Source organism: Gopherus evgoodei, chromosome 2 (genome assembly GCF_007399415.2).
Source record: "Gopherus evgoodei ecotype Sinaloan lineage chromosome 2, rGopEvg1_v1.p, whole genome shotgun sequence".
Classification (NCBI taxonomy): Eukaryota; Metazoa; Chordata; order Testudines; family Testudinidae; genus Gopherus; species Gopherus evgoodei.
In genome coordinates, this window is record NC_044323.1 from 276209497 (window position 1) to 276228312 (window position 18816).

At 39.4% G+C, this 18816-nt stretch overlaps 1 protein-coding gene across 13 annotated transcripts in view; it reads right to left on the minus strand.

The window, feature by feature from the left end:
* Positions 1-347: 347 nt before the first annotated feature.
* MTSS1 (MTSS I-BAR domain containing 1) overlaps positions 348-18816 on the minus strand; it is a 170779-nt gene continuing 152310 nt past the window's right edge. For 4 of the 13 annotated variants that reach the window (XM_030553800.1, XM_030553797.1, XM_030553808.1 and 1 more), the window contains 6 exons: positions 16286-16496; positions 8287-8406; positions 7147-7341; positions 5183-5347; positions 4607-4769; positions 348-3234 (listed from right to left, as the gene is read on the minus strand). In XM_030553800.1, coding sequence (XP_030409660.1) covers positions 2552-3234; positions 4607-4769; positions 5183-5347; positions 7147-7341; positions 8287-8406; positions 16286-16496 — 1537 coding nt within the window. In that variant the 3' untranslated portion in view covers positions 348-2551. The remainder of the gene's footprint in view (positions 3235-4606; positions 4770-5182; positions 5348-7146; positions 7342-8286; positions 8407-16285; positions 16497-18816) is intronic. The other 9 variants (XM_030553803.1, XM_030553802.1, XM_030553806.1 and 6 more) reach the window with 6 other exon arrangements.

An 18816-nucleotide genomic window follows, 5' to 3' on the forward strand; every position in this document is an offset into this window, starting at 1 on the left:
TCTACAAGTAATAGTGCGGGCTGGGCAGGGAAATATAATTGTTTGGCATTAAGGACATTTTATCTTTAGGGTGCTCTACAATGTATCTTTCTCCTCTAACCTCAGGCCACCTCTCCAAACACCCCAGGAAAAAACAACTGAACAAAAATATAATCTCCAAGATTCCTTATTGAAGCTTCTGTTTACCTACATGCATGATTCAGATGCTTGGAGTTCAGGGATGATTTGCATGTTCTGTGTTTTATATATATATTTTAAAGGAATTAGACAAAGGAAAACATCTATATCCAAAGCTCTGAAAGGACTGAGTCTTTTTTAAGAATGGAAAAACACGCATTTTCCATCAGTTCTTTATTTATAATGTAGGCGGAAGCAATCATTACAATGTAGAAGGGAGACCCACAGTTACAGCAATTATTTATACCAGTTTAGAACAAAAAACTGCACAAGGAGAGGTCAACTCTCAGTACAAACTAGCAACTAAACCACAATAATTTACCATTAGAAACTTTTTATTTTTTAGCTGTGACACTGCTTTTACAATATGCAAAAACACAAACAATAGAACTATCCAAAGTGTTTTGTCACATTCTTTCTACATTGAATTTGGCAACATTTTATATTACATTTACCGAGATTATACTTACGTTTAAGAACTAAACAATTGAAAAGCTGTACTTTGGTACAGTTACATCCATTTATTTCAAAGGTTTAAATAACACTTTTAACTACTGAGATTATTACCTAACAGTTTTTTGTTTAAGCAAAAACCATCTCAAAGCATCATTTGCACAATTCATCAGCTACTTTATCAAGATTGGTGGGCTCCACCACAGGCACTACTGTTTATTATATTCGGTAATAAGGAGCTTGTTTTTCAAAGAAAGGAAGGTTTCATATATTCTAAGAATCATGCCTTTTTGCTTTAAAGCCGTAATATAAAAATGTTAAGCAACCATAGCAGTGTAAATATTATATAGAACAGAGTGACTATTCAGTTACAAGAAGTCTCACGTCCAATGCAGTTATGTATTAAAGCATAAGAGGTTATGTAGGCAAGACAAAAGCCAACAGAAATCTGCAGTGTTTGGTGGAAACTACCCCCTTACATTTTTTGGTGTATTTTAACAGTCAAAAATGTACAAGCCTGGTACCTATCTCACTTTTGGGGTTGATGAAGATAGGCAGTTGTGCTCTTTTGGACTGTTTGAACAGAACACTTGCGGCAGTCCAAGTTCTGCACATTTCTGTTGGCTTCAGGAGATGGGTACTGCAGTCATAACTTAATTTTACTTTAAGAAAAAATCCATCTCATCTATAATTCTATCAATAACATTCCAAAAATACATTACCTAGAATACAAAAAAGGGAACAGAGTGGTCAGTCTCGGAGAAGTGACATTAAATACAAATATTTCACCCATTTTTCAGGATTTAGTAAAAGCCAATCAACTGTCATTTAAAAGATGGTAAGAAAAACAAGCCCCTGAACTGGAAATGAAATATATTTGCAATTTATTAGATCTTAAGCTGGTGACTGCCGTCAAATCATTAAGTGTTTTCTCAAAATATTTGGGCTTTTCAGGGTGCCCAGCCTGCTGGGCTCAGTCACTAAAAGGCATTTTGATATATCTAAGAACTCCCTGCTATCATTTTTAAAACGTTTTCACATTTGTAATTTCCTTAAGTCTCTTGAACTTGTTTGTATTCGATGAAAGGATGAGTGGAATAGAAAGTAATGGAGGACATTGAAGCCTACACAGTTCTGGTGGCATGCATATGACTGAACGTTCTTACTGTGCAGTCTAGAAGAAATGTGGAGGGGGGGACACTAAAGTCTTTAAACACGCTACAGAAACAAACAACGCAATCCAATATGGCTTATTCGGGTGCACTTACTGTGAAGCTACTAGCACTTAATCCTACTAGACTACTCTTGTGCAACAGCATCTGCTATTTTGATGGCATTTCCCTCCCCCAATTATCCCCCAATACTCTACCAATTGCAGGTTTCTTTCTTGCATTATATTGCTTTTATTATCAATTGTTATTCCTGCTTTTCAAACAAACAAACAAACAAAATCATTATACTTAAATGAGTATCTATTCCTTACTGGTTCATTTATACACAAAAGTATCATTTCTTTTAAACCTCACTATTACAAGGTGCTCTACAAAAACCTGCAAAAAAGCCAAATGCAGTAAATCTCCTTGCCAAAGTTAACTATTTAACTTTTTTTCCTCTTGCGTATTTAAAACTTTACAAAGAGTTATACAAAAGTTAAATGGGATTTGGCACCTTCAGAAAAAATTAAAAGGGGGTCTTAGATCAAAAATGTGCAGAAAAAAATCATTGATATTTACAAATTAAAACACTCGTGAAAATGCCTGTTACTATGCGCTTTTATTTTTTTTTCCCCTTTATAGTACCTTCAAAACGGTCTATTACTGAGTTTCCTACAAAAGCTTTTGATTATAGATTGGAATGGATAGAGACAAAGTTCCATCACAGTTCATTCTCAGTGACTAGAACTCTGGCAGCACTCTCCTGTCTACAAAATACGAGGTGCCGAGCGATCATTTGTGGTAGTTTTCTTCAGTTTGACACCACGGCGAATGGCGTTCAGCATGTCTTCGCCTTGTGGGGCATCTCCAGGGCTCAGGTCTCCTGGGTCACATTTTGGGGGTGCAAGGCTGCTTGAGCTATCCCTTTCTTCTCCCTCGCTTTCAGGGACTGCTTGTCTCTGCTCGTCTGGGGTATTCAGCTTCTGGCTTGGTGGTGGAGGGTTGACAGATGCTTGCCCGCTCCACAAGGAAGAGGGCAGACTGGTGACTCCTTGCCCACTGTCGCCTGCTGATTCAGACTCAGGACTCTGCTCAGCACATTCTTCTGCTCCACCTAGAATGCCCGGCAGTCCCCCTAGTACATCTGGTACAGTTGGGGTTTTGACAGGAATTACTGGAGTTTTGATTGGAATAGGGCCCCCCCCTATGGTACCTCGTCTGACTGAAGGTTTGGTGGAAGGGGTCCGTCTGATGGTTGCTACACCGGGTGTAACTATTACAGGTCCAAGCGTCGTTGGCAGGCCTGCAGTAGAGGCAGGACGCTTGGCCTGAAACATTCTGCGGTAGGACTGGCTGATGTCACTGTTTCTTGGAATGGTTGAGGATTTGTCAAATTCTTGTTGTTCTGTCTCCTGATCAGCACTCACAGAGAAATAATCATAATCTGAAACTGACACCAAAGGATACTGTAAGAAACAAGCTGGAGCAAACAGCTGTATCAGGTTAGTGAGTCTAAAATAAGTGTATAACAGTACTAAGTTTGAAGTCAGTATCTATTAATATTTGCAAAAGACACACTTTAACAGCATGTGCATGCACCCAAAAGATGAACAAGAGACCACGGCCACAATTTTCAAAGCTAGGTGTCTAAAGTTAAGCACCTAAGTAGCCTGATTTTAGAGGTGATAAGCATTTACCTCTCTCATTGAAGTTAATGAGAATTATGGGTGCTCAGATCACTTACTCAGGTGTCTAAGAAATTTGGGTGTCAACAGTAAAGAACCCAACTTTTAAAACCACTGACTACTCTGTCCTGTTAGCCATGTCCCAATATTTTGAATTCATCGATGATGGAAGCGCAGCCCTGGTCTAAAAGGCAGTTCTAAAAATTGCATTGTAGAGGTGCACATTTGCTGTGTCTCAATGATTTCTGCATCAGATATGATCAACTTATGAGTAAAAATATTTGCTAATGGCCAGCCCTTCAAACTCAGCCTGAGTTCTGAGTGTTAAGCCTCCTTCTCACACACTAGAAGTCAGAGGTTATGCCAAATTAGATCTTCAGTTTTAACTACCCAACCCGTATTACCTTTAATGGACTTACACAGGTGTAACGGATTCAAAATTAGTAAACAATTTTAGAGGTGCACAAAAAATAGAATCCAGCTCACACCCCCTTAGCTGGGTTGCCTCTTCTGAAGCTGAATTAAAAATAAATCCTGAATGCAATTTGTCAGGTATTCCCAAATAAACTTTCAGCAAATCTATTTTTCAATTAAAGTTACTACAATTCCCACCTATGTTCAAAAAAAAGCTCACAGAACGAAGAAACGGGAACTAGACAGCTACTGAGCAAAGTTCATGGATTTGCCATTGGACAATACAGGACCACCCAAAAGGCTACATAGTCAGTGAGACAAATCATGCAGAACATTATTAAATAAAACCTGTAAAAGATCAATCAGCTTTACTATAAAAATGGTACGATGCTTAAGATGAAATTCTCCCCTATACAGTTCCTCTAACCTCCGATAAGTCTTTAGTTAGTGTAGGCACCACTCCACCAGAGTGAATTTTGCCCTTATTTGCTGTTTAAGGGAGAACAGGCTCAAAAGCTTACAAGATGAAATCTGTTAATATACTGCTCACACTTAAGCCTGAACAAGCCATCAGCATGGTAACGTTCGCTTTGCTCTTCTCCTATCACTAACCAGAAGAGAGCAACATTTCCTGACTTCAAATCCATTAGTAGTGAGAAGTTAGGGGCTGTGATGGTCTTCGTCTGGAATGGTCAAGAAGTGCAGCAACTTAGATCTGTATACCTTGTGATGGGATAGTGTCCTCCGAACAGCACGGTGTGGTAGTCTGAGTGCTGTAGCCACTGGAGCACTGCAAGGAATCTCTGCTGCTTCTCTGGGTGTCCAGCTGCAGACCTCTTGTCAGAGCTAGAGCTAGCTCCTCACATGCTTCTATCTCCTCTCCCTGCTAGTTACACACAGGAAAGCAGCTCATTACATTTACGTCTGATTCCATTGGGACAATACTTCCGAAACTGCACCAAGTTTGGTCCTGTCACTGTTGTATCCTTTCCCACCTCAACCTGAGTCACCCACAACCCAGTAGGATTATTTCTAAATATTCACCATTTTAAAAAAAAAAAAAGAGAGAGAGAGAAATAGGTGTTTCTTCTTACATCATAGTTCCACAAGTGCCACACTGAACAGAGTATCCTCCGTTGAGGCATATTTATGAATTCCAAAGATTATGCCCATGCCTTAACCATTCTGTCTTTATAAAAAGAGTTGTGCCCACAGAAAGCACTTGAACTAAAATGTTTGCAAGAGCTAACAAATACATCCCCTCTGCACTGAGCTCCTTAGTGAAAATTAGAGCATCACCCTTGTGGTAGCTGACACAGTCATACTCCGAGGTCTCTGGGCCTCCTCAGTGGGCACAGATGGTCCACTTGGGGCTCCTCCATTAGGGTCTGGTTCACGTTTCTCTTTGCGGCGTTGCAAGGTGTTCACCATAGGCTGATCATACGGACCTGGTTTAGCCCAATCCTAAGGAAACGTTTCCATTAGCAAACATACGGTCTATGTGGAAATACAACCATTCCTATTACAGAACAATACCAACATAGCAGCAGATTAGGTATCAAATGTGGGCGCAATATTGAAAAAAGTGAAATAAAATTCTTAATTCTCATATTTATAAAAAAGTTCATGATACAGACTCATCTCTTCTAATCTTCCTTTAAACAAGGTACCTAAAATACCTCAATTCTCTCCAGGTAAAACTCAGTTGCATTTAAAGCCTAAATTTTCAGAAGTACAGAGGCAAAATTTATGTCATTACCACAAGTGAGCAATTGCAATGCACGTGCAAATGGTCAGTTAGCCATCTAAAAATTCACCTGCATGTGCAATAGCAGAAACTGCACACATCACATTATGGCTGCCATGTTCTCAAAATCTGGTCTGAAACAGATCTAAATACCCCATTAAAAGCGTACATTTATTCTGAGTATTTTCTTTTAAAGCTACTTATTAGCGGAAGTCTAGGTTTTAGTTAAGAGCTATATTGAGGAGGGCTAACTTCACTTTGCATACTGGTGATGCTGAATCCACTAAGGAGGCAACCTTTCAAGCTATTGGAATATATGCACTTATGGCTCTATTAAGCAGTGAAAATTCTGTGGATACATAGAAACTATGGAGCATGCACTAGGAAAAGTGTTCAGCAGAGAAATTTGGTGGGACTACAAATTCACTGTTGATCAGATCCAGAGGTGCTACTTACCAAATGTTAATGCTCAATTAATTGTAAAGAGTTCTTCTCTAATCTGTACATGAAGTCCTTTCTCTATTCTTTTTCATAAGCAAACTGCCATAACTTTAAGACTACATGGCCTATTTCTTGTAGCAGCCTGGCTGCTAATCAGCCTCTTCTCTACCCTCTTCAAGTCAACAGAGGGCTCACAGAAGATACCCAAGCCCAGAGGTGGTAATTACCATCCTCCATATAGGGATTTCAGAGAAAGGTAGCTCTACAGATTAAGTTTCAGAGGGTGGGGTAGAACTGGAAGCCTGTATGTAGCATTCTACAGCTGCAATAAGTATCCCAAAGTCTCAATTTAATTTATAAAAAGTCCCATTTAAAAAAGCTGAAATCTTGTAACAAATCTATAGCCACCCAAGAACTTCACAGCTGTCTGCATGATGCACACCATGGCTCCTTGGAGCTTCAAGGGGACAGAACTCAGATTCTCCTTGTCCAAAAACACAGGTCTATTCCTCCCATTGAGCTAAATGAGAATCTCTGAAAGCTCTGGGCAGTATTGGGCTTATGACACAATGAACAGTTCTGATTCCATCCACTAAAAGACAGGGGTATTCTCTAGTAGTTCATTACAATAGCTAAAGCAACACATGCACATTGTTAATCAATTAAAAAAAACATCCACTAAGTGAACTAGATGCCAACCCTACATTTGTCTCTTCGAGCATAAGTTTGGTGGGGTGCTAAGCAACTTGTGGGAGTCCTACCACCTGCTGAACAGAACCCAGAATGCCCACAAAGGAACAACCTCCCCCTTTTTCTAAGGCCAACCCTGTCTATTTTTAAAGGTAAGTATTTTACAAACGTTAGACTGTTCATGGTCATGCGGAAATACTGATTTAGTTCTTTGTACATTTATAATTGGATTGTGGTAAATATTCGGCATGTAAAGTCCACTTTAGAATGGGTACTAAACAGAGCAAATCAACTGGTAATTAAGCGGGATCTGAAAGGCAAGGACTGCAGTGAGTATCGAAAGGCATGGAGAGGAGAGCATTGCTGCAAAAAAAGAAACACAAACCTTCCAGCTAGGGATCTTAGATGATGATAACATGCCTGGCCCAATGGTGTAATAATGACCGCGGTCTGGAAGGAGGGTTGAGGAAGCCCGAGTCCATGCGCGGGAGACAGGCGGGAAATGAGGGAAAGGACCTGCACCAACTGAAGCTAGGTATGGGTCACTTGACAAACTACAGTGATAAAACCCATTAGACAACTGGAAACAAAACAAAACAAACAAAAAATAAATTAATATAAACAAGATGAGTATGGAAATATACGGTGACTGATGTGCTCTGGGCAGAAAGTATCTTAATTTTAAAGCAAAAAACCTGAGAACTGCTACAAATTAACAACTAATTAAAAAACAGATCTAATATTTGATCCTGAAGTGTGCCTGCTTGAAAATTGTTATTTGAATTAACAAATTTCAGAGGACAATCCAGAAATCATTTTCTTTGGGCTAAGCAGCTTTGCCTGGTCTCTCCTGGAGATCGTATTTTAAAAAAAGAGACTCAACAATTTATTGATGATGCAGCTCTGGACATGGAAACTAAACATTTCCAAAGCTGAAAACATTCATGTCAGCTTTATCATATGCAATAAAATGGAGAAAGGAAAGTGTGCAGCCTCCGAAAATGACATGTACCAGCAGCATAATGACCAGGGAAGGAAAAAAAAATGGCTGGATGAGAATGGATACTGATATCACTGGCTCCCCAAGATTTAGGGTTTATCCAAAATTTATTCTACTGTGGTGGCTTTTTTGCATACCTGGGTTTCTCAGAGCTTAATGCATAATGCATCATTTGGAGAAAAAACATGGACAGTGAAACCTGAACAAGAGGCCACTCATATTAGGCAACTACTCTCTGTAGACAACTTCCCACAGTGCCCCCAAACACAGAGTGTATAGTTTGGCTGCACCTTTGTTAGAAAACCACCTCTTAAACCACCAATTTGTAGGTCCCCCGAGTGGCAGTTTAGACAAGTTTCACTGTAGTTTATTCATGTATTCATTTGTTAAGAGAGCGTGTAACAGTTCCTTTTCTCATCTTCACAGGGAAGGGTCTTAGCTCCATGTCCCATGCATGCTGTTATTTAATGTCTGGGCTTGGCTAATGAGCTAGAAGATTTGTATGTCTGAGATGAAATTTTTCACCTTATCTGTGGAGGCCCAAGCCCCCATGGTGGAGCCTGAGCTGACTGAGGTGGGGGAACTGCACTCGCTCACTGACTGGCAGGTTTCAGAAGCTTCTGAAGAGGCAGAGCTGGACGAATTCTGCAGCGTGAACAGCATCACAACGTAAGGAAAGGAAAAAACAAGCCACCAACAAAGGAAAACAAAAAGCACGCACATACAGACAGACACACGCAGGAGAAGGGGAAGGATGAGAAAAGCAGAGGGTTAGGGATTAAATCAATCATTAAATACTGTTCAAATCCACCACTAGTGATCAGTAAAGGTACAGAAGAAACAAAATAAACTAATTTCTTAATGCAAGGACTAGCTTCACAGACTCACGGACCTCTTGGTTCTCTCACCCCCACTGCTTTCTGTGCCACTGCACCTCAAGGGCCAGATGCCCTCAGATGCTGAGGGCCCTCCTGTATAATCAATGGAAGTTGAGGGAATTCAGCTCATCAAATGTCTGGCTCCTATATGAATTTAACTATTTAATATCAAAGGCAGATTATATCATGAGCTCAGTTTCCTAGTGGAAGCTGTCTAGACTCAGCATGTGGCTGCAAAACAGCAAACACCCTTTGTGCACACAAATTCTGTTTTTTGCAGATGCAAATGTGCGTGTGCAAAGCTTGATTGAATTTGGACATTAGGGAACAGCGTACAGTCCGCCTTTCCCTCTTTGGAACCCTTCCCTGTGAGACCAGTTTGACTATAAAATCCCTTCACAATTATGAACATACCTATTGGGTGACCTTAAAGCTCAATTCACCCCTTTAACTATTTCATCACAGTAAGTTTTTTTTTTTTTAAAAGCCTGGAATGACTGTGGTTACCCTTCAGAGAGTGCACGCACTACAGATCTAAAAATCACCTCTTCTATGAAAGAGATTAAAGCTAACACAATACTAACATAGCAATCTAAACAGTGCTTTGCACAGCAACAAATGCCATTTCTCAGGGTTATATTGTATTCTATGTAGCCTACTACCTTGTCTGTCAGATGTTGACTCTTGGTGTCAGAGATTGTTCTTCAATAACCTTTCAATGCCTATGGGCATTCCATCGAAAATATACAATATTTTGTATTTTGAGCCATTGTACCATGTTTTTAGATTAGATGGAACTTTCCACCTTTTGACCTATACAAGATCCATATCCATTTCAATCTGCCTGCAGCCTTATTTTGCTATATTTTTAATTCATGTACTGTGTTGCTGCTTAAAAACAAATAAAAACTTTTCCTAGGACACCATACCAAGGAAGACAAAATCCTACTGGCGGGCCTGATCCTGAACCTACTGAAACCAATGGGAGTCTTTCCACTGACTTCAATAACTCAGTTGGGTCACACTCAGAGTGACTGGAAATCACTCACTTGGATTTTTCCACTGGCAGCAGAAAGTCTATGCAGTGACTTCTGATGGTCTGTTAATAACCTAACTGGATTTTTTAAATTTGAAGAAACCCAGGAGAAGCTAATACTTGATGGTGGTTCACAGAGATTTATAGTTCCTGTGGGACCCCTACTAAATCTTCCACTTGATCCGTGGGGTGAATGTGTCAATTCTGAAATGACAAACTGATATTTTATGACCCATTAAGAAAGGAAGAGCTCCTGGCATGACCAAAATGATTCTTGGTCCAGTCAGTTAATGTCTTCCAAGCCAGTTTCTTATCCAAGGAAAGTTAGTTTATCCACATACCAGAACTTTCTGCTAGGCAATTAGTGTAGTACTTTACTGAATGCTTTTTGAATATCTAGGTATCAAAGTATATCCTGCATTTTAGCCTGTATAATCTTTGAGACAGAGGCTGCATCTTCCGCTGTATTTGGAAAGCACTTAACACACTTGGGGTGCTACTAGTCATAATCAATTGTGCAGTCTGCCATATAAACAACAATTGATGAATTCCAACAATTCATTAAGCATAACAGACCTCCAGGCACTTTACACCCAGATGTTCTTACTAGTTTCTCTAACAGATGCAGTAAAGTTTCCTAATCCATATATTTTAACTTAGTATTAAAAACACACACACATCGACTGTCAGTTAGTGAAACTGTAACTAATTTCAGTCAGAGTTTTATATTTTTTTTAAAGATTTGTAGAAGTTACCTGCATTTCATAATTTACATAGAAAAAAAGGATTTTTTTCAAAAATATTTCCACCGTGAACTGTACTAACTTCTTCCCTACTATCTGATGCAACAGGATCTCCTCATCAGCGGACTCCCATCAGTTTCCTGACTGGTACATGCAGAAGGAGTTAAAACAAACCTGCCACATATTTCTGATCTAGTTTCCCTTTTTAGAGATTACCCATTTTTCTTTATTGTCTCTGGAAAGATATTTTAAGAATCCTTTATTGTTAGTCAAACTGTCTTTTGCAATTTGAGATCGGAATTTATTTTGCTCTAATTGTGCTTTCAACTTAGTCTGTCTATTTACTTTTCTAATACCATTACCTAGTTTTCATCCTCATCAGGTTGTTTTAAAAGCCTTTTTGATTGTGTCTTGTGCCTTTACAATGGCTTTTGCTGTCCTTTTGTCATGATTAGATTTAAAACAGAATTAATTCCATGTGCAGTCTCTCCAACTGTGTAATTACTGTCCATTTTCCTGCAGTACATTTCTTACATTATAATAAACAAGGCATTTACACGTTCACTCAAAGTCAAAGGCATCATTTTATTATTATCCTGATAACTCAAATATAATTACTAGAGCTGTCAAGCGATTAAACAAATTAATCATGATTAATCGCACTGTTAACAACAATAGAATACCATTTATTTTAAATATTTTTAGGTGTTTTCTACATTTTCAAATATATTGATTTCAATTACAACACAGAATACAAAGTGTACAGTGTTCAGTCTATATTTATTTTTGATTACAAATATTTGCACCATAAAAAACAAAAAAATTGTATTTTTCAATTCACCTCATACAAGCACTATAGTGCAATCTCTTTACCATGAAAGTTGAACTTACAAATGTAAAATTATGTACAAAAAAACCTTCATTCAAAAATAAAACAATGTAAAACGTTAGCGCCTACAAGTCCACGCAGTCCTACTTCTTGGTCAGCCAATCAGACAAACAAGTTTGTTTACATTTACAGGAAATAATGCTGCCTGCGTCTTGTTTACAATGTCACCTGATAGTGAGAACAGGGATTTGCATGGCACTGTTGCAGTTGGTGTTGCAAGATATTTACTTGCCAGATGCGCTAAAGATTTGTATGTCCCTTCATGTTGCAATCATCATTCCAGAGGACATGTGTCCAGGCTGATGATGGGTTCTGCTTGATAATGATCCAAAACAGTGCAGACTGATGCATTTTCATTTTCATCATTTGAGTCAGATAACCCCAATAGAAGGTTGATTTTCCTTTTTTGGTGGTTTGGGTTCTGTAGTTTCTGAATCAGAGTGTTGCTCTTTTAAGACTTCTAAAAGCATGCTCCACACCTCATCCCTCTCAGATTTTGGAAGGCACTTCAGATTCTTAAACCTCTAGTGCTGTAGCTATTTTTAAAAATCTCACATCGGTACCTTCTTTGCGTTTTGTCAAATCTGCTGTAAAAGTGTTCTTAAAACGAACATGTGCTGGGTCATCATCTGAGACTGCTATATCATCAAATATATGCAGAATGCAGGTAAAACAGAGCAGGAGACATACAATTCTCCCTCAAAGGAGTACAGTCACAAATTTAATTGGTGCATTATTTTTTTAATGAGCATCATCAGCCTAGAAGTATGTTCTCTGGAATGGTGGCCGAAGCATGAAGGGGCATACAAATGTTTAGCATATCTGGCACGTAAATACCTTGCAACACTGGCTACAAAAGTGCCATGCAAATATCTGTTCTCACTTTCAAGTGACACTGTAAATTAGAAAGAGGCAGCAGTATCACCTGTCAATGTAAACAAACTTGTTTGTCTTAGTGATTGGCTGAACAAGAAGTAGCACTGAGTGGACTTGTAGGCTCTAAAGTTTTGTTTTTGAGGGCAGTTATGTAACCAGAAAAAATCTGCATTTATAAGTTACACTTCTATGATAAAGAGATTGCACTTCCATACCTGTATGAGGTGAATAGAAAAATACTATTTCTTTTGTTTATCGTTTTTACAGGGCATATATTTGTAATAAAAAATAATAATATAAAGTGAGCACTGTGCACTTTTTATTCTGTGTTGTAACTGAAATCAATGTTGAAAATGTAGAAAAAATCCACAAATATTTAATTAATTTCAATTGGTATTCTATTGTAATAAGTGTGACTAATCATGATTAATTTTTTTGAGTTAATCGCATGAGTTAACTGTGATTAACTGACTGCCCTAATAATTACCACATCAGTTGAACCTAGATACTCCCAAACTTGGGCCTCTCTATTGTATTAGGCTATGGTTAGCTTCAACAGGACCTCTGTCATGTAAAGTGTGCACCAAAGAGATGGTATGTGCTGTCTCTACCAGCATATTCCCCTCCTTAATTTTACAGAGTCCCTCAAAACAAGACTTAGGCAATTCCAACCCAACTTGATCTAAGATTGGCCTTTTAAATAACTATCAACTGCAAAAGACAGACCTGATCTGTGTTCTTCAATTGGTCAGTAATATTCAACTATTACTTCAATATACTGAAAAGCAGTCTTCACTTTGCTGCATGTTCACTGATAGATTAGGTAGCTCTGTCTATCTGTTTAGTAAAGTCTGTATCCTTGTTTAAAACCCTAGGTATCCCTCATTTTCAGCCAACTTAGTTAAAAAAAACCCTGATTTATTGTTAAACTACTAGTTATATACTTTTCTAAAACTTTGGTTTACACTTCTACCCTTCTCCTACAGCCCTCGTGGAAGATACATGACCATGGAATTTATGCACAGTCCCTTTCTATACTCTTTTCACCCATCACCAAAACAAAAAAAGATGTTTTGCTGCCTTACACAACATGGTGTTAATACATGGAGCTAACAGAAACCACCAGAGCAGGTCAATCAATGCTGCATGTACAGCTTTTGTCATTCTAAAACTTCCCAAAATGTTACTGTTGGAAATGACATCTGGGTTTCAAAAGCAACATTTAGCAAACAGTACACCTGTGCTTTCTTCTCATATGAACATGGAAGCACAATACAAGAATGAAAGTCTGGCCATTAGTTGGAGACACACAACACGAAATATCCTGTATGTTAAACAGCCTTTTAATAAATTTACTGTCACAAATTTGTCAGCACAACATGCACATTTTAATTAGTGCTGCACATACAAAGCAAGCCACTTAAGCAAAAAGTGAAGCTGCCAGGCAATGATCTGTTACCTTTCCCTCGAGGTAAAGGCAGACAGAACTTGGGACATGTTGAGGACATACCTATGCATCGTACCAAGATACGACAGTTGGCAAGTCAACTCTTTTGTTCAAGGGCAAGGCAGGGATAGCTCAGTGGTTTGAGCACTGGCCTGCTAAACCCAGGGTTGTGAGTTCAATCCTTGAGGGGACCATTTGGGGAACTGGGGTAAAAATCTGGGGATTGGTCCTGCTTTGAGCAGGGGGTTGGACTAGATGACCTCCCGAGGTCCCTTCCAACTCTATGATTCTAATGTAAAAAAGCTGAATTCCCATTTACTACCGTTATTCAGGAGCTACAGTGGTATTAAGGTTGCTTTGTGATTTCATATGTAGCTTCAGAAATGAACTAAAAAAATACTTGGGCCAGATCCTCACCTGGTTTAAATCGGCATAACTCCACTGGCTTCAATGAAGCTACATCGATTTACACAGTGAGGATCTGTCCCCTTATTTAAGAAGATGCAAAGAGAACTTGTATGAGATGGTGCTGATGCTTCCCATACTCAAATGACCTTAAAAGAAAAAATCTTTGCCTGCAAAAATACTTGCCAGTACCATACTGCAACTCAGCACACTTTTACCCAAATGTGCTGGATGTTATGGAAAGGTAAGGAGATACCAACAGGTTAAATCCATATATTTTATAGTTAACTTTCTTACCTTTTTACTAATCCAGTTTTCATTTTTGATCATTCATGTTGCATTTACTTTTTGCATTTCACTTGGCTTAGCCTTAGATCATCAAAATAGAGCAGTCAATTAACTTGTCTATATGCAGTTCCTAATCAATTTCACTTTCAGGATCTCATGCTGCAATGTCTGAGCTTCAACACTGCAGAGGATATACTTATTTGAAAAGCAAATGTTTTCATTAAAATAAAAACATGGAAATATTTGTTTTAGTGCATACAAACTCACCTAGCTTTTACCAGATGAAAAAGATTACCGTATATACTCGTTCATTAGCCTGTTCGTTTATAAGCCAACCCCCCAAGATGGTTAGATAAAAATAGCAAAAACTGTATGACCCTTTCATAAGCCGACTCTATATGTCAGGGGTTGGCAAACTTTGGCCCCTGGCCGTTAGGGTAAGCCACTGGTGGGTCGGGACGTTTTGTTTGCCTGGAGCAACTGAAGGCATGGAGCCCCTCTGTTCCTTGTGGCTGCGGTTTGCAGTTCCCAGCCAATGGGAGTTGACTGAGAAAGGTGACCTGCGGCCACAGGGAACTGAGGGGCTCCATATCTTCAGACGCTCCAGGTAAACAAAATGACAGTGTATTAGACATTCAATTCAATGATCCCATAGAGTTTAAAATCATCAAATTTTGGTGTAGACCGGTTTATAAGCCGACCCCCACTCTTTGATGCATCACTTTTTTTACCAAAAATAATCGGCTTATGAATGAGTATATATGGTAAGTTTGTATTTATTAAACTAAAAACTTTTATTAAAGAGGCACTAAGGGCATCTCTTCTTCCAGTGACCTGTGGGCTACTAAGCAACAAACACAAATCTTAACAAAAGATGACAAAGACCTACTAGTGGGTATGTCTACACTTGAGCTGGGGATATAATTCCCAGCTCGAGGAGACACGCTCATACCAGAGCTACACCCCCAGCTTGAAGTACAGACATACCCCCAGTGTCGTGATATTGAGCTCTGGGGTGGGACTGAGTATGTAAAATGGCAAAAAGCCTTAATGAGAGCACAGAAAAAAAACCTGTACTTAAAGGGTGATTTGAAGAAACTATGCAAAATTCAGCTGCTGAAAACGAGATGGCAGTCAGCCACAGAAACCCCATTTGCATATTTCACCAAGGTTTTTTAGGATGCTTGATTTGATCATAAACAGAACAGCAACTCAGTTTGACATAGACATCTATAGAGTATACTGTCTGATTTAAACAGACCAGGAAAAAAGCAAGAGGTGAACTTCTGACCCCACTGATGTCAACAGCAAAACTCCCATTGGCTTAAGTGGACTGGGATTTCACCCAGCATCTTTAGGTTAATATGCATGTCTTATAAGTAGTGTGTGTGTGTGTATGTATATATATATATATATTTTATAAATTTTACATTATTTTCATACTTCTGCAGGGTGCTGGATTGGCAGCCCTAGCGAATGAGGTTATCCATGGAGGTGGTTACCACCACAAAAGGTAGAGCAACTAAGTTTCCCATGCTGCCTGCCAATGCTACTTAGCACTGCCCTGGAAGTGGGCCATTTCTCATAGGTCAAAGGGGAATGTAGTTTTATGTGTATTAAGTCCTTGGCCTCTTTGCCTACACTACCAGCAAGGGCACCAGGGTTAATATGAATTATAAGGCTACTGGGACATGGATGTCTAATCACTGGGAAACTGAACTGAGATGTCTTAATGCAACACTCATTATATGTTAACTTGCAGTCACTGCTGACCTAGATAGGATATGAACAAGTGAGCTGGGTGAGTGGAGTTGAAGTAGAAATTAATTCCCTCATTTAAAAGTGTTCAACTTGATTCCATGATACCCAATAACCGTGTACTTCTTCCTTTTGACTCCACAGATTGCGTGTGCATTACCGTACATTACTCACTCAGATTTGTGTTGTTTCACTTGCACATACCTGGTTAGGTGCTTCGGGTGGCATAGGTGATGGCGATTTGGACTGGAAAGCATCCTGGGACATGAAACCAGAATCGTGGGATGACACACTGGACAGTCTCATGGGCGCCTGCTGAGGCAGATTGGAGCTGCGATAGCGATAGTGTGAGCTAGGTGAGTGAGAGTGAGAGCCACTCGACCGGGAATCACTACTGTTAACACTGTTCAGACTGCTGTGAGAGACAAAAGGAAAAGAGAAAGGAAAGGGGAGAGGGAAAGACAAGAGGGAGGAATGGGAAGAGACCAATACAGTACAATTAACACTCTACAGGTCTAGCAACAGGCAGCATAAACCAGGAAAGAAATGTGGAATAACAATTGGCAAAAATCATAAGAAGCTGCAAATATCCTTAGAGATTAGAGAGGGAAAATGGCATTCTGCATTACTGTGTGTTCTGCGCTCATTAGGGGCCGGAGTCTGACACACCTACTCACACTGCTTAGTAAGGGTAGCACAATCTGGCTCTAAGGAATTTATTTCCCCAGTTTGGGGAGACAGTAGAACACTCTCTCTGGGCTTTTACAGAGCACCAGTCACCATAGTCACTAAACATGAACAGTCCATTACTGTTCCTATCTGATGGTCAGCAGAGGGAGTCTAGTTTAATATTACCAGCTCTGATATGTTAAATTCAATGTAATGGGCCACATTGTTAAGGTAGTGTCGAGTAACACGTCTGCAAAGTTTAAACGCACATCCAATAGCCTGCCTCTGACTGCACAAAGAGGGTAAAGTGGGCAGCAGGAGCGGCTTCAGGCACCTGCACGCCAAGCGCGTGCCTGCGGCGGCAAGCCACGGGGGGTGCTCTGCCGGTCGTCGCGAGGGAGGCAGGCAGGTTGTCTTCGGCGGCATGCCTGCGGAGGGTCCACTGGTCCCGCGGCTTCGGTGGACCTCCCGCAGGCTGCTGCCGAATTCGTGGGACCGGGGACCTCCTGCAGGCAAGCTGCCGAAGGCAGCCTGCCTGCCGTGCTTGGAGTGACAAAATACCTAGAGCCACCCCTGATGGGCAGACAAACAGGTGCAGTTTCTGGAAATGGCTTTGAAAAATGCAAACTTATCTTGAGTTCTCTAGATCTTCTACAGCAGATTTCACTGTATATAAAAAAAATTCTGCTGATAAACTGCAAACTGAAAGCACGTAAGTTAAAGCTATACTGAGGGTATTTATTAAATGTTAGTGAGTACAGAGAGGAAAGAGAATTAAAGATCCCAGCTAATAATTGTGAAAAAGGCATAAATATTACTGACTTCTGAATAACCCAAAAGAGACTGTTTTCAAAAAATTCCAATAAATCTATGTTGCATCGATTATTTACCAGCCACACAGGGATGTTTTTCAAGAGTTTCCTTTTGCCCCTTATGATAATGTGCTAATGGCACTAGTAGCACTCCCCCATGTAAGTACAGGGAATAACTGCTCAGACTGGTAAGATCTCCCCTAATGGTATAATGGAAACAGAAAAGGTACCCACTCAGCTGTATGCTGATTCGATGTGTATCATCATCTTTCTATTTAAAAATTGCATGTTAAAGTGTGTGCTTGGGACAAAGGTGGGGAGCGCCGTGTTGCTTGAACCAGACACACAAAAGCCTGCTGCTACATGATCGTATCACTTGAGAAAATAAAAAGCTGGCTAGGAATAGACAATGTATTTTCAGCCATTTTCTTTTACAGTTTCAGGATATTGCATCTTTAACCCTGTGCTCACTGCTGTAAATATTATATATAATGTTATATATACATATATTATATATATACACACACATATATACAATATATATGCATGCAGAGACAGCTAGATACATACATGAAGCAGCGCAATTTTGCTAGATCTGCCATGCTATAGGCTAAATTCAGTTCACACAAAGGAGCTTACGATCCACTTGATTCATAAGGTAAACCAAAAAGGTAAGAGTATTAAAGGCGACAAAGGTATTAGAGAAGGATACACAATAGATATTCATCCTTTTTTTAAAAAAAAAAAGGAGGGGAGGATAGTTAATTATTTAGACACCAAGGCACGGGGCAACATGCTGATAAACTGTTTTACTGAAAGAAAACAGTTTTACAGAGAAAGTAAGGACAGGATACAACTATTCCAAAATACACTTTAGGACAGCATTAAACAGTCTTGTATTTCACAGCAAATAATCTCCATTTAACAGACTGAAAAAGTAATTGACAAGTGTATTCTTCCCTTTCATACAAATTAACCTAGTAGTGAATTACAGCTACTGCATGATCATTTCTTTATCTAAATCATCATAATATGAAGTAAGCATGATCAAAACGGGCAATTATGAGTGAACAATTCAGAGCTTAGATTGGTTAGTAGGGTTTCTTCTTTCATCTGCAATTCACTAAGCGTATCTTCAGCTGTCAGTCTCCTTGCATTCTGTTATTTAATAGTGACCCTCATTTTTCATGTTCTGTCACACACTTAAGTGGACAGTGACTAGCAGGGATTGATATCTCATTATTAAAACAAAAT